This window comes from Hyla sarda, chromosome 2, assembly GCF_029499605.1.
Source record: "Hyla sarda isolate aHylSar1 chromosome 2, aHylSar1.hap1, whole genome shotgun sequence".
Lineage (NCBI taxonomy): Eukaryota > Metazoa > Chordata > Amphibia > Anura > Hylidae > Hyla > Hyla sarda.
The window spans coordinates 119,839,042-119,853,156 of NC_079190.1; the positions used below are offsets into that span (position 1 = coordinate 119,839,042).

General features: G+C 43.4%; 1 protein-coding gene across 7 annotated transcripts in view; it reads left to right on the forward strand.

Annotated features, from left to right (window-relative positions):
* ERICH6B (glutamate rich 6B) overlaps window positions 1–14,115 on the forward strand; it is a 173,795-nt gene that overhangs the window by 67,721 nt on the left and 91,959 nt on the right. For 6 of the 7 annotated variants that reach the window (XM_056555409.1, XM_056555407.1, XM_056555406.1 and 3 more), the window contains 2 exons: window positions 8,928–8,976; window positions 11,417–11,506. In XM_056555409.1, the coding sequence (XP_056411384.1) occupies window positions 8,928–8,976; window positions 11,417–11,506 (139 nt within the window). Of the gene's footprint in view, window positions 1–8,927; window positions 8,977–11,416; window positions 11,509–14,115 lie in introns of all 7 variants that reach the window. The other variant, XM_056555412.1, reaches the window with a different exon arrangement.

Sequence of the window (14,115 nt, forward strand, 5' to 3'; positions counted from 1 at the left end):
ATAGAGCCTCTATATGTCACCTGATTGATAAAAAGTAATTGGATTGATGTTTCGGTTTACCTAGATTTATTCTCTATCTAAATATATTTTGGTTTACCGATATAATATTTTGTTGTGCCCTGATGCACACTCAACAGACTATTTTTGGTGGTTTCATTGGTCATTTATTATATTAAAGGAACATAATAAATGTTATATTTTAAAAAGGGGTATTGTGCTACACACTCAGTTACAAGATACAGTATAGCTCCTAATTGGTGAGTGTACCCGGCTCCGCCTGTCTCCCGCTCTGTAGTAATTAGCACCTAATTATATACACTTGATGCACCGGCACTTTATTAAGGTTTTTTACCTTTCTTATTTAATATACCAAGGCACTTTTTTAATTGTATTAACTATGAACTTGGTTTATATATATTGCACAATATTAAATATGTAATAATTATATTGATGTTTGTAATGTACTATTTTTTTCATGAATTGATTGTAATTGAGTATGAATTGAGACACCATATAAATACTTTGTTTGGTCACTGTGTGTTTGAGCTTGAAAAAGGCCGCATGGGCGGCTGAAACGTTGCTTGTTGGATGGAATAAATCACCTTTTTCACTACTCCTGTGTGCTGCAGCAACTTTGTTTTTGGCGGATATCTATCTAATATCTATCTCATATCTATCTAATGTCTTTCTATCTCATATCTATCTCATGTCTATATCTATCTTATATCTATATCTATCTTATATCTTACATAGTTACATAGTTAGTACGGTCGAAAAAAGACATATGTCCATCAAGTTCAACCAGGGAATTAAGGGGTAGGGGTGTGGCACGATATTGGGGAAGGGATGGGATTTTATATTTCTTCATAAACATTAATGTTATTTTGTTCCATGAATTTATCTAATCCTGTTTTAAAGCTGTTAATTGTTCCTGCTGTGACCAGTTCCTGAGGTAGACCGTTCCATAAATTCACAGTCCTCACGGTAAAGAAGGCGTGTCGCCCCTTGAGACTAAACTTTTTCTTCTCCAGACGGAGGGAGTGCCCCCTCGTCCTTTGGGGGGTTTAACCTGGAACAGTTTTTCTCCATATTTTTTGTATGGGCCATTAATATACTTATATACGTTTATCATATCCCCCCTTAAACGTCTCTTCTCAAGACTAAACAATTGTAACTCCTTTAATTGCTCCTCATAGCTAAGATGTTCCATGCCCCATATTAGTTTAGTCGCGCGTCTCTGCACCCTTTCCAACTCCGCAGTGTCCCTTTTATGGACAGGTGCCCAAAACTGAACAGCATATTCCAGGTGAGGCCGTACCAATGCTTTATAAAGGGGGAGTAGATCTATCTATCTATCTCATATCTATCTATCTCATATCTATCTATCTCATATCTATCTCATATATATCTATCTATCTCATATCTATCTATCTCATATCTGTCTATCACATATCTATCTATCTAGCCTAGTAGCGTGCACCTGCAGGCCAGGTCCATATAATAGTTTGGTACCAACTAAAGTGCTGACTGACTTATTCTTTGTCTGTATTGCACATACGGGGGAGTGGCTACCTCCATGTTGGCCTTGCACCCCACCCACCTCTATCAGGTGTGTATATAAGGTGTCTTGGATGTTCCAGACCCTGCCATGCTTACTGAACTGTTCACACAGAGGCATATTCACAGTGTAGGGTCCATCCCAATGAGGCTACCTTATCGCGGTGGGACGGTCCAAGCTATTTGACCGCCGGCGGAGACAAATTTGCGAGCTAAGTGCCTCACTATCTCATAGTTTCTCATTTGCATCTATTACACCATAGCTGTATAGCTCTCCATGTTTTATCTGCATGTTCATGTTTCACCTACATCCTTGTGCTGGCAGTGTGCTGCTGCAGTCTTCTGTTGCTGTATATTTAGCCTAGTAGCGTGCAGCTGCAGGCCAGGTCCATATAATAGTTTGGTATCAACTAAAGTGCTGGCTGACTTATTCTTTGTCTGTATCTATCTATCGTGTATCTATCTATCTATATCATATCTATCTTATATCTATCTCATATCTATCTATCTCATATCTATCTATCGCATATCTATCTATCTATCTCATATCTATCTCATATCTATCTATCTCATATCTATCTATCTCATATCTAGCTATCTATCTCATATCTCATATTTATCTCCTACCTGAACAATTGATGTATTGGGGGGGCAGGCACGTTCTTTGCACAGGGGCCCTATGCTGTCAGTGTCTGCCCCTGATAGCCTTCAAAGGATTTCCAAGAGATTTTGAGGCTACGACAATTTTTTCTTAATTGCTTCAAATCCTAAAGGAGAACTGCAGCGCACAATAATAGTTTTCCATATACTTTAAAACCTTAAAATATATAAATTTCCCATATACTTGCATTCATTTGCTTGTACCGTTTGTCTGGATTAGGTTATGTAGGGGTTGCCGGAAGCTCTGTAGTTCTCTCTGATAGTGTGACTCCCGAGCCCATAGAGCTGCAATAAGCAGCCATCTTAGGCTTGGAACGTCATCAAGTACCATCATGTACCATCACCCTCCAGTACTCTTCAGAGCAACCGCCCCTCCATGAATATGTATGAGTGTATTGAATACTGAACCCTGATAGGCTCAGCTGCAACCCCGCATTCTATTGCCCCCCACTTCATTCTATTAGCCAATGTGCAGATCCCGAGCCCTGCACTAGCATAGCATGTTTAGTGGTCTCCAAACTGCGTGTTTCCAGCAGTGGCAAAACTACAACTCCCATCATGCCCACATGCTGGGAGTTGTAGTTTTCCCACTACTGGAGACACACAGTTTGTAGACAACTGTTATAATATGACCCCCGTAAGTGAGCTCTGCCCGATACAGCAGGCAGAGCTCATAACTCTGTTGCCCCATGTGCTGCGGATCCTCCTCCACGGCTGGTGATGTGCAATATTTTGAGTTTTGCCATGTCACATCACCTGTGTATAAGTGAGCTTTGCCCCGCATAGTTTTACCTCCTGTGCGTCGGACCCCGATCCTGCTTATAAAGCAGGGAAGCAAGCACATCAGCGCTCGCTCCACGGCCAGTCGGCTGACTCCCGGCGGGGAACAGAATCTCTGCAGCGCAAATCAAATCCCCCACCAGGAGTCCTCATTGGTTGCACTTTTCAACTAATTAGGGCTCCTGACGGGGCAGAGAATCATTCCCCGATGGCTGGGGAGCGAGCGCAATGCTGCCTGCTTCCCTGCCTGATTAGTGAAGATTGCAGCAGGCCTCAGGAGTGAGATCCGCTGCGATCTGTCCCTTTGCACTGGTACTACAACTCCCATCATGGGAGTTGTAGTACCAGCGCTGTAGCAGCCTTCTGCAGCTAAGAGATGTGCAGGAGCCATTCCTGCTGTCTCTCAGTCCTGCAGTGATACTACTTTCAGAACAGCGTGCCTCCAGCTGTTGCTAAACTACAACTCACATTATTTCCATACAGCCAACGGCTGTCTGGGAATTATGGGGGTTGTAGTTTAGCAACATCTGGAGGCTCCCTTTTTGGAATCACTGTTTTTATACCCAGGGGAGAGCGCCCAAAATGTACTAACCCTTTTTTAATGTTTTTCTTTTCTTCTCGTTTCAGATATGTGAATGCAGAGGACTACTTCAGTTTTGGTGGACTACATCGATGACCAGCGTTTTTTTAAATCTTTTAATAAAATGGTTAACGAGGGCTTGTCGGGAGTGGTTTTGGAATTAAAATTGTTTAAAACATGTGTTGTGTTTTTTTTTTACGGGCATAGTTGTGGAAGCAGTCTTATAGACAGAATCCATTACTAAGCCAGGGCTTAGCGATTATTACCCCGGTACTCACTGCCACAGGGGTGCCAGGAAGAGCCGTTATCAACAGGCCCAGAGCATTAAATATGGCACTCCTGGGCCAAGGTGGTAACAAGCTGGCATCATTTATGCTGGGGAGTGCCTGTAACAATGGTCTTCGCCTACCATGGTAACGTCAGGCTGTTGCTGCTTGGTTGGTATTTGGCTGATACTAAAAATACGGGGAACCACACACGTTTTTTTTTTTTTTTTTTCATTTATTGTTAAAAAAAAAAAAAAACTCATAGGGTTCCCCGTATTTCATTCTCAGCCAAATGCCAACCAAGCAGCAACAGCCTGACATTACCAGGGTGGGCGAGGACCAACGTTACCCTCCCCAGCCTAAATAAAGCCAGCCTGCTTCCGCCTAGGCCCAGGAGCACCATATTTGACGCTCTGGGCCTGTTGGTACCGACTCTTCCCAGCTCCCCTGTGGCGGTGGGTACCGGGGTAATAATTGGGGGTTAGCGCTAGCTGGTTTGGGGCTAACACTAAGCCCGGCTTAGGCTGCTTTCACACTATAGAATTCTCCACTTTAAGGACCCGTCATAATCCATTATAATGACCCGTTAACAAAACCATTAAAAACCACCATTATCAGTGGTTCTGTTAACTGGTCATTATAACAGATCTTTAAAATGGAGAATTCTATAGTGTAAAAGCAGCCTTAGTAATGGATTCCATCTATAAGATGGCTTCCACTACTAAGCTTGTAAAGTAAATTTAAAAAAAAACACTCCCCCACAAGCCCTCATTAACCTTTTTTATTAAAAGATTTTTTTTTTTAAAACGCTGGTTATTGACATAGTCCATCTAATCCGTAGTAGGCCTCCACATTCACGTATCTGAAAAGAGAAGAAATGAAAAACATGAAAAATGGGTTAGTATAATTTGGGCCCTCTCCCCTGGAAAGGACACCCATAAACCAGAGTTTTTCCAAACAGGGAGCCTCCAGATGTTGCAAATCTACAACCCCCATCATTCACAGACAGCCTTTGGCTGATGGAAAATAAATTATGAAATAAAAAAGGTGAAATAAATTAAACTAAAAATGTGGTGAAAAAAACATATACATATATTCCAATATATATATATATATATATATATATATATATATATATATATATATATAAACAAAATGTAACTCCAAGTCAATCACACTTCTGGGAAATCCCAATGTCCACTCAGGAAGCAACACGGAACACTGAATAGACAACTAGCAAGACACCCCCAATAAAGGAGTGGTTCTGCAGGTGGAGACCACAGACCACTTCTCAGTTCCTATGCTTCCTGGCTGATGTTTTGGTCACTTTTTAATGCTGGTGGTGCTTTCACTCTAGTGGTAGCTTGAGACGGAGTCTACATCCCACACAAGTGGCTCAGGTAATGCAGCTCATCCAGGATGGCACATCGATGCTAGCTGTGGCAAGAAGGTTTGCTGTGTCTGTCAGCGTAGTATCCAGATCATGCAGGCACTACCAGGAGACAGGCCAGTACCTCAGGAGACATGGAGGAGGTCGTAGGAGGGCAACAACCCAGCAGCAGGACCACTACTTCTGCCTTTGTGCAAGGAGGAGCAGGAGGAGCACTACACAAGCCACAAATGTGCAGGTGTCCACTCAAACGGTCGGAAACAGACTCCATGAGGGCCCAACATCCACAGGTGGGGGTTGTGCTTACAACCCAACACAGTGCAGGATATTTGGCAATTGCCAGAGAACACCAGGATTGGCCAATTTGCCACTGGCGCCCTGTGCTTTTCACAGATAAAAGCAGGTTCACACTTAGCACATGTGACAGACGTGACAGAGTCTGGACACACCATGGAGAACGTTCTGCTGCCTGCAACATCCTCCAGCATGACCGATTTGGCAGTGGGTCAGTAATGTGTGGGGGGGCATTTCTTTGGGGACCGCAAAGCCTTCCATGTGCTTGCCAGAGGTAGCCTGACTGCCATTAGGTACCAAGACCCCTTGTGAGACCATATGCTGGTGCAGTTGGCCCTGAGTTCCTCCTAATGCAAGACAATGCTAGACCTCATGTGGCTGGAGTGTGTCAGCAGTTCCTGCAAGAGTAAAGGCATTGATGCTATGGACTGGCCCAACCGTTCCCCAGACCTGAATCCGATAGAGCACATCTGGGACATCATGTCTCGCTTCACCAATGCCACATTGCACCACAGACTGTCCAGGAGCCACCTCATCAGGACCATGCCCAGGCATTGTAGGGAGGTCATACGGGCACGTGGAGGCCACACACACTACTGAGCCTCATTTTGACTTGTTTTAAGGACATTACATCAAAGTTGGATCAGCCTGTAGTGTTGTTTTCCACTTTGATTTTGAGTGTGACTCCATATCCAGACCTCCATGGGTTGACAAATTTGATTTCCAATGATAATTTTTGTGTGATTTTGTTGTCAGCACATTCAACTATGTAAAGACGAAAGTATTTCATACGATTACAGTGGTCCCTCAACATACGATGGTAATTCGTTCCAAACGAGCCATCGTTTGTCGAATCCATCGTATGTTGAGGGATTCGTGCAATGTAAAGTATAGGAAGCTGTACTCACCTGTCCCCGCCGCTCGAGATGGTGTCCCCGCCGCTCCCGATTGTGATCCCGGGCCTCCGCTGGGCTCTCCGCTGTCTTCTCCAGTCCTCCGCTGTCCTCCGCTGCGATATAATAAACAAATGGTAAAATCTCTCTATTTCATGCCCAATCTCCTCATTTCATATAGCCAACATAAAATGGGGGTGGGGGGGGGGGGGGGGGTTGGAGTACTCCAGTGCAGTAAAACTTATCCCTAATTGTAAGGAAGTAAGGAAAGGGCATAAGTTTTAGATAGCGGGGACTCCAACCTCTTGGACCCCCTGCGATCTCCTGCACAGCGTCCCGGCAGTCCCGAAGGAAGGGGGTTTGTGTAGACCTCTGCATAAAGTGGTGGCCAACACTCACCCTCCATGTAGCCCTATGAGATCCCGTAGCTCTATGACATACATGCAGTTGCCTTGAAGACGGCGCAGAGGTACGTTCATTACCAACGTTCCTCTGCGTCATCGTCAAGGCAACGCCTCTATTCTGGGCCCGAAGCGCGGAGAAGAGGCCTCCCCGGTGAAGATGGCAGCTCGGAACCACTATCCCACCGGACGACCTCCTCACCGGACAGTCCTGCAGCACTGGACCAGCGGCGAGCGGAGGTGAGTACAGAACTAAAGGGGGTGAGAGGGGGCTGGATGATGTCGAAGGCCGCAGTGGTCTTAAACCTGCGGACCTCCAGAGGTTTCAAAATTACAACTCCCAGCAAGCCCGGACAGGCGATGGCTGCCCGGGCTTGCTGGGAGTTGTAGTTTTGAAACATCTGGAGGTCCGCAGGTTGAAGACCATGATGATGACATGTGGTGATGATGACAAGGGGATGATGAAGGGGGGGGTGGGATTATGACAAGGGGATGATGAAGGGGGGAATTATGGCAAGGGGATGATGAAGGGGGGGTGTGGAATGATGACAGGGGGATGATGAAGGGGGGGTGGGATGATGACAAGAGGATGATGACAAGGGGATGATGAAGGGGGGTGGGGATGATGACAAGGGGATGATGAAGGGGGGGTGGGATGATGACAAGGGGATGATGAAGGGGGTGAGGATGATAACAAGGGGATGATGAAGGGGGGGTGTGGGATGATGACAAGGGGATGATGACAAGGGGATGATGACAGGCGGTGATGATGAAGGGGGGATGATGACGGGGGGATGATGACAGGGTGATGATGATGAGGGTGTTAATGACGGGGGTCTGGATGATGACAGGGGGGGATGATGTATTTCCCACCCTAGGCTTATACTCGAGTCAATAACTTTTCCTGGGATTTTGGGGTGAAATTAGGGGCCTTAATTAGGGGCTTATATTCGGGTCGGCTTATACTCGAGTATATACGATATATAAAATGTGTCAATAATAAGCAGTTCGTCTCATGTGTAATATTACCGGTCCTGTATGGTTTAGCAGCAGTTCACTCGGCTCAGACAGCTTGCGCTGGGAAATAAATGCCGTTGCTTGGATGCTGAGATGGTTAGTGGCACAAAGTCCTTTATGAAGCGGTGCAAGGTAGTGCTGGTACTTTAGCCAAGCAAAGTCCCGGTATTCAGCAGTGATGGTAATCTCAAATGGAGGGCGCTGGCACGCGCTGATGTTCCAAGAGACCTGGAGCCCGTTAGCGCTGGTAGGTGCTTTAGATGATAAGTTTCCTCACCGCTGGACTTTGAAATTGGTTACTCGCTAAATGAGACCATGAACCTCACGCTGTGTATGGAGGTCTCGCCTCGTGCTGCCGGCGTTTGACGTCAGCGGGTGCTGTGGCCGAGGTAGCAGAATCAGGACCCAGATAGCAAGGTCAGGATCGGACCTATACAGGACTGGATCAATTTCCGCCCAGAGATTCCGTAGTGTGAACCTAGCCTAAAGCAGTCGGGGGAGGCAGAACAATAGTTTGAGTTGATTTCAGGCTACATCAGTGTTTCCCAACAGGGTGCCTCCAGTTGTTGCAAAACTACAACTCTCAGCATGTCCAGACAGCCAAAAGCTGTCCAGGCATGCTGGGAGTTATAGCTTTGCCCCTGCTGGAGACACAGTTTGGAAAACACTATTACATTTTTACTACAATAAACAACGCTGGTACCGCTATGATGAAGCTGCGGGCTTCTGTGCCTGCACTCAACATATTACAGCAGTGGTTTCAAAACAGTGTATCTCCAGCCATGGCAAAACTACAACTCCCAGCATGCCTGAACAGCCAATGTCCGGCATTCTTTATATTGGTATAACATATAGTAGTGTTTTACAAACTGTGTCTCCAGAGGCTACACACTGACTCCTGACCACACAACATTAGGTTGCAATGCTGGGATGCTGAAATGACAACATATTACAATGAATGTGCTCAGAAAAATCTGTCAGGTTTGAATTTCTGCCAACCGCCATGTTGCAGTCAATGTAGCACAACAGTACAATCTTACATTGTACAGTCACAACGCATCATTGTGTCTATTTGTATCTTCTGCACAGCTGACAGAAATGAAACACAAACAGAACATCTAGCAGACAAGAGAAGGAGGTAAGTTTTTAGCTTTAGTGCACTTAGTTTTATTCAAGCATATGATTAGAAAATAACATTACGGTGTATCGGTTGCTTCTTTACTATTCTTTTTTTTTTTTTTTTTTTTTTACACATATGTCTACTGTCTTCTACTTATAAAGTTGGGAATGAGCTTGTCAACTAATCACAAACAATCTGTTGGTACATTTTATTGTATATGAAATAAGTATAAGAGCATTGATGTGTTGTTTTACTGTTATTACAGTATGAAAAGAAATAAAATAAAAAAAAACAGTAGCCATTAAAGGGGTACTCTGCCCCTAGACATCTTATCCCTTATCCAATGGATAGGGGATAAGATGTCTGATCACGGCAGGACCCCCGCGATCAGACATCTTATCCCCTATCCTTTGATCTCACTGCTGCACCCGGCATTCATTTAAAGCAGTGTTTCCCAACCCAGTCCTCAAGGCACACCAACATTCAGGTTTTTTCAGTTACTCCATTGGAAAAGAACAAGGAAAAATTAAAATCCTGGTCTGTTGGTGCGCCTTGAGGACTAGGTTGGGAAACACTGATTTAGAGCATCAGGTGCCGCACCGGAGGCCCGTGACGCCCTGTTCGTGACATCTTTGCTACACCCCCTCAATTCAATTCCATGGGAGAGGGAGTGACGGCCGTGACGTGGCCATGTCCTCACAAGTGGGGCCTTGCCATGACGCTTTGATGGATGTCTGAGATGCCGATCAGACATGTTAAATCCAAAGGATGGGGGATAAGATGTCTAGGGGCGGAGTACGCCTTTAATGTTAGATTGGTGGAGTCTGAATCCTGGCACTACCACCAACAAACTGTTTGAAGAGGCCACTCCTGCCAGTGCTGCGGCCTCTTCAATATTTGCCTCAGCTGCAAGTCCTTTGAAGGGGTATTCCAGGATTTTTTTTTTTTTTTAGTTGACTGTGCTACAGGGGCTGTAAAGTTAATGTAGTTCATAATATAGTGCCATAATATAGTGTCTGTACCTGTGTTTGATGGCTGGTCTTATGTGATCTACGCCCAGATGTTCATTTTAGCAGCATACAAAATAAGTGTTGGCTTTTCCCAGGTTGCAGTGCAGCCTGAGACATTACTTCACTAGTCAGGTGTTGAAAGGGAGCATGGCAGGGCTTCAATGGGTGGAGCGACTGCTTGGCGGAAAGGAGATCATTCTCCAAAGGGCTGTAGGGAATTGTAGTTTACTGCACAGCACAGCACGCAAGGCAGCTCAAGTGTGCTGCAATGGGTGGGGTGACTGATGTGTGGGAGGAAGAAAAGTGACCTCACACAAGGGATCCTTGAACTTGTAGTTGGAGGGAGGGAAATAGTCATTTTACAAATAGAAAGCCACAGCATTTATCCCCAAGACAAGCACGGATCCTTTTTAAGCATGTCAATTACTGTCTGGCAGGTAACTACTTAAATCACCTTATGGTGGATAACCCCTTTAATACTTGTAAATGCAGTACTATTTGTAGTGGCGGTGGAAGGTATTGAAGCCTTGTCCCATTATATTTAGGATTCCACACAATAGTTACATAGCAACATGTCAGACCTAGAGATCTTTCATCAGGCTGCAATAAATATAAGCAAACAATTATAAGTTATGTGTATAGCAATTACATTGATATCAAAGGACTTGTGTCTGGATCAAATTCTGAAATTAATTTGATCCAGACACAAGACTCCAGACATCCAGACTCCGGGGAAAAACTTGGTGCCAGAAAGTTAAACAGATTTGTAAATTACTTCTATTAAAAAAAATCTTAATCCTTCCTGTACTTATTAGCTGCTGAATACTACAGCGGAAATTCTTTTCTTTTTGAAACACAGAGCTCTCTGCTGACATCATGAGCACAGTGCTCTCTGCTGACATCTCTGTCCATTTTAGCAACTGTCCAGAACAGCATATGTTTTCTATGGGGATTTCCTTTTATCCTGGACAGTTCCTAAAATGGACAGAGATGTCAGCAGAGAGCACTGTGCTCATGATGTCAGCAGACAGCTCTGTGTTTCAAACGGAAAAGAATTTCCACTGTAGTATTCAGCAGCTAATAAGTACAGGAAGGATTAATTAAAGATTTTTAATAGAAGTAATTTACAAATCTGGCACCAGTACAACTTTCTGGCACCAGTTGATTTAAAAAAAAAAAAAAAAGTTTTTCACAGGAGTACCCCTTTAAAATAAATAAATTTCATCAATAACCATGTGTGTGTATCCAGTCAAATACGGCTTAAAATAAACTCAACTCTGTGAGTGAATAGCTAAACATTGGCCATTTCTTTTTATAGTAACTAAGAAATGACTGAACAGACATTTTAACACTCACAGTGAATAAATCCAAAATCTATTGTTGATTCATGTGATAATGTTCTTCAAATATTGCTTTGTAATTGCATGTGTTTTGTGTTCTTCAAAAAGACAGGTGACAAACAGAGAAAAATGTTCTCACAAAAATGTACAGACCCAGACAGAATGTAATAGGCTTTCTGTTACAACCACCAGTAAAGATGGTGAGTAGAAACCCATAGCATTATTTATTTTCTTTTTTCTTTATTTTTATTATGCTACAAATAGTACTGTAAACGTATATGTGATGGTTTAACATTTCTTCTCAATAAAACTCCCCTGATCTTGCCCTGCAAAACTAGACCTCATGCACAGTTAAGATGGTTAATTGGTTGAAGCAGAGATATTGCTGGACTAGTCCAAAACAAATTGTCTGACACAAATATTTATTTTAATTTACATCATATAAAAACTGTTTGACTGAGATTATTTATTGCAGAACAACTATATATTTCTCAACTACCAATGTGCAAATGTTTATCCTGCAGAGAAGTACAACCATCAGTAGGGTACATGCTATCATTGTCATTAAACATGTGAAAAATGTTTAATGAGTTATCCAGGAATAGAAAAACACAGCAAATTTCTTTCAAAAACAGCTCCTCGTCTGTCTCCAGGTTAGGTGTGGTTTTACAACTTGGCTTCATTCACTTGAATGGAACTGAGCTACAGAACCACACCCTACCTGGAGACAGACGGGGAGCAGTTTTTGATAGAAAGTAGTTCTGTCTTTCTATTCCTGGATAACCCCTTTAACATGAAGCACATTAAAGGGGTCCTCTAAACTTTAACATTGATGGCTTATCTTTAGGCTAAATCTTCGATGTTTGTTTGTAAAAATCAAGGCCGTATAGGCTCCGCCAGGATGCTATTATGTAGCTAAGTTTACTCACAATAGATTTAATAATCCTCATTGAGATATCCAAACACTTTGATCTTCCATATTGGGGATGTCTAGAACTTTATCTATAATTTCCTTTGAATTGGGACCATGCTTAGATGTAGTTTGTACTTTTGTTATAGACCCACATATATTTCATGTAGTTGGATTAGAAGAAGATAGATAAATGAATGAAAAAGGCTCTAGTACCCTGTTGGGCAGCCTGTAGACTGGATACGAGATAGAATACAGTTAGGGAAAGGAGGCATTCGGGTGCAATATGGCATCATGCAGCAAATTTGCCCACAGATATTGCAGCTGGACCTGTAGATCCTGCAGGTTCTCATAGGTTACCAAAATGTGTCACATATGTGCAGGGAAGGAGTACACACTATTCTCACCCATTCCCCTATCCCTGCCTACTTACGTACCCGCCCTAGGCGAATGGTCCGTAACCACGGTGACAGTGCCTCCCTAGACATGTGAGGGGCATAACTGTCAAAATAATAAAATACAATAATACAGACACAGATCAAGGTACAGTAGGGAGCAGACAGACTAACAGAAGCAAAACTAACACACTCACACAATAAGTCAAAGTCCACTAGCCACGTCAAAACCAGGAGTTGTCAAAGTACAAAATCGCTAATACCAGAGAGAAGTCAAGAAGATAAGCCAAAAGTCACAGATGCCGGGTAAACAAGAATAAACAGGGTAAATCGCTAGCTGCTTGAGTTGGACTCTTTCACAGGCATTGAATTAGACTAAACTACCAGGTTAAATAGGCAACCCTACAGGTGCTCTCATCAAAAGGTCAGCTGACCAGCCAGACAGCTAGGTGTAACCTGGCAACAAAAACAAAAAAAAAAACTGTCAGACCCTTTTAACCCTATAGGTTCTGACAGGCTGGCTGTAAATGGCAGGATAAGAAATGGTGGCCGTGACACCAGATTACCTTCTGCTAATCAACTGGACATGGTCTAGGCAGAGATGATGGTGTGTAATGAAGGTGTCACCTGTGGTTGGTGGACAAGGAAACTGTGGTAGCTGCTGGTTCTTGTCGAAAATCAAAAGATTCTCTCTACCGGTGGTCTGTCTAGACTTTACAAGCATGTTCACCCTGTGTGCACACCTTCACATAACTATTGCTCTCAACTCCTAACAGCTTGGTCAGAAGGGCCTAGATGGCAGGCAACTTGTCAAATTCACCCTGGGCAAAATGGCAAGTGTTGGGCAGTCATTTCTAGCAGTCAACTATCTCTCACCAAGAGGTACACAACCCATAAGTAGCCTCTGAGATCTTTTTATATGGCAGTATGGGACCTAGTTTGTAATCAGACCACACCTGTAATTATTTACATAGCTGCAGTATTTTAGCATTTATATCTGGATGATTTTTTATGTATCACTACATGTCTCCAAGATACCTGTCATATGTCAGTGGTGTGACCTTGAAATGGCCTGTTGTAAAAGAGAGCGTTGGGGCGTGGAGCTCCTCTTTCACCCACACCCAGAAATTGGATTTATAAATGTTCAAATAAACTCCTGCTGAGTCTTTATCACTGTAACCCCGTGATTGCTGCATTTATTCTTTTCTATTCTTATTCTATATATTGTTTACTATATGTCATTTGCTTTTGAGCACCCCTTTCTCTCCATTACCTTTAGTAGCCGATATATTATTATCAGCTCCCCTTGGTGCTAGTCACTATAATGCCTCTTTCAGTACATGCATTTTCTAGTTTTCAAGAAGTGCATTTGTCTAGAAGAGATATGAGAAGTCGAGTTGGAAATCCTTGGCAAAGCATAGTTGCCAAGGGACTTTTGGTAAAGTCTGGTTATGGCTTGGATTTTTATCTAATGACAAGCAGGTTGGTAGTAGGGCCTGTCA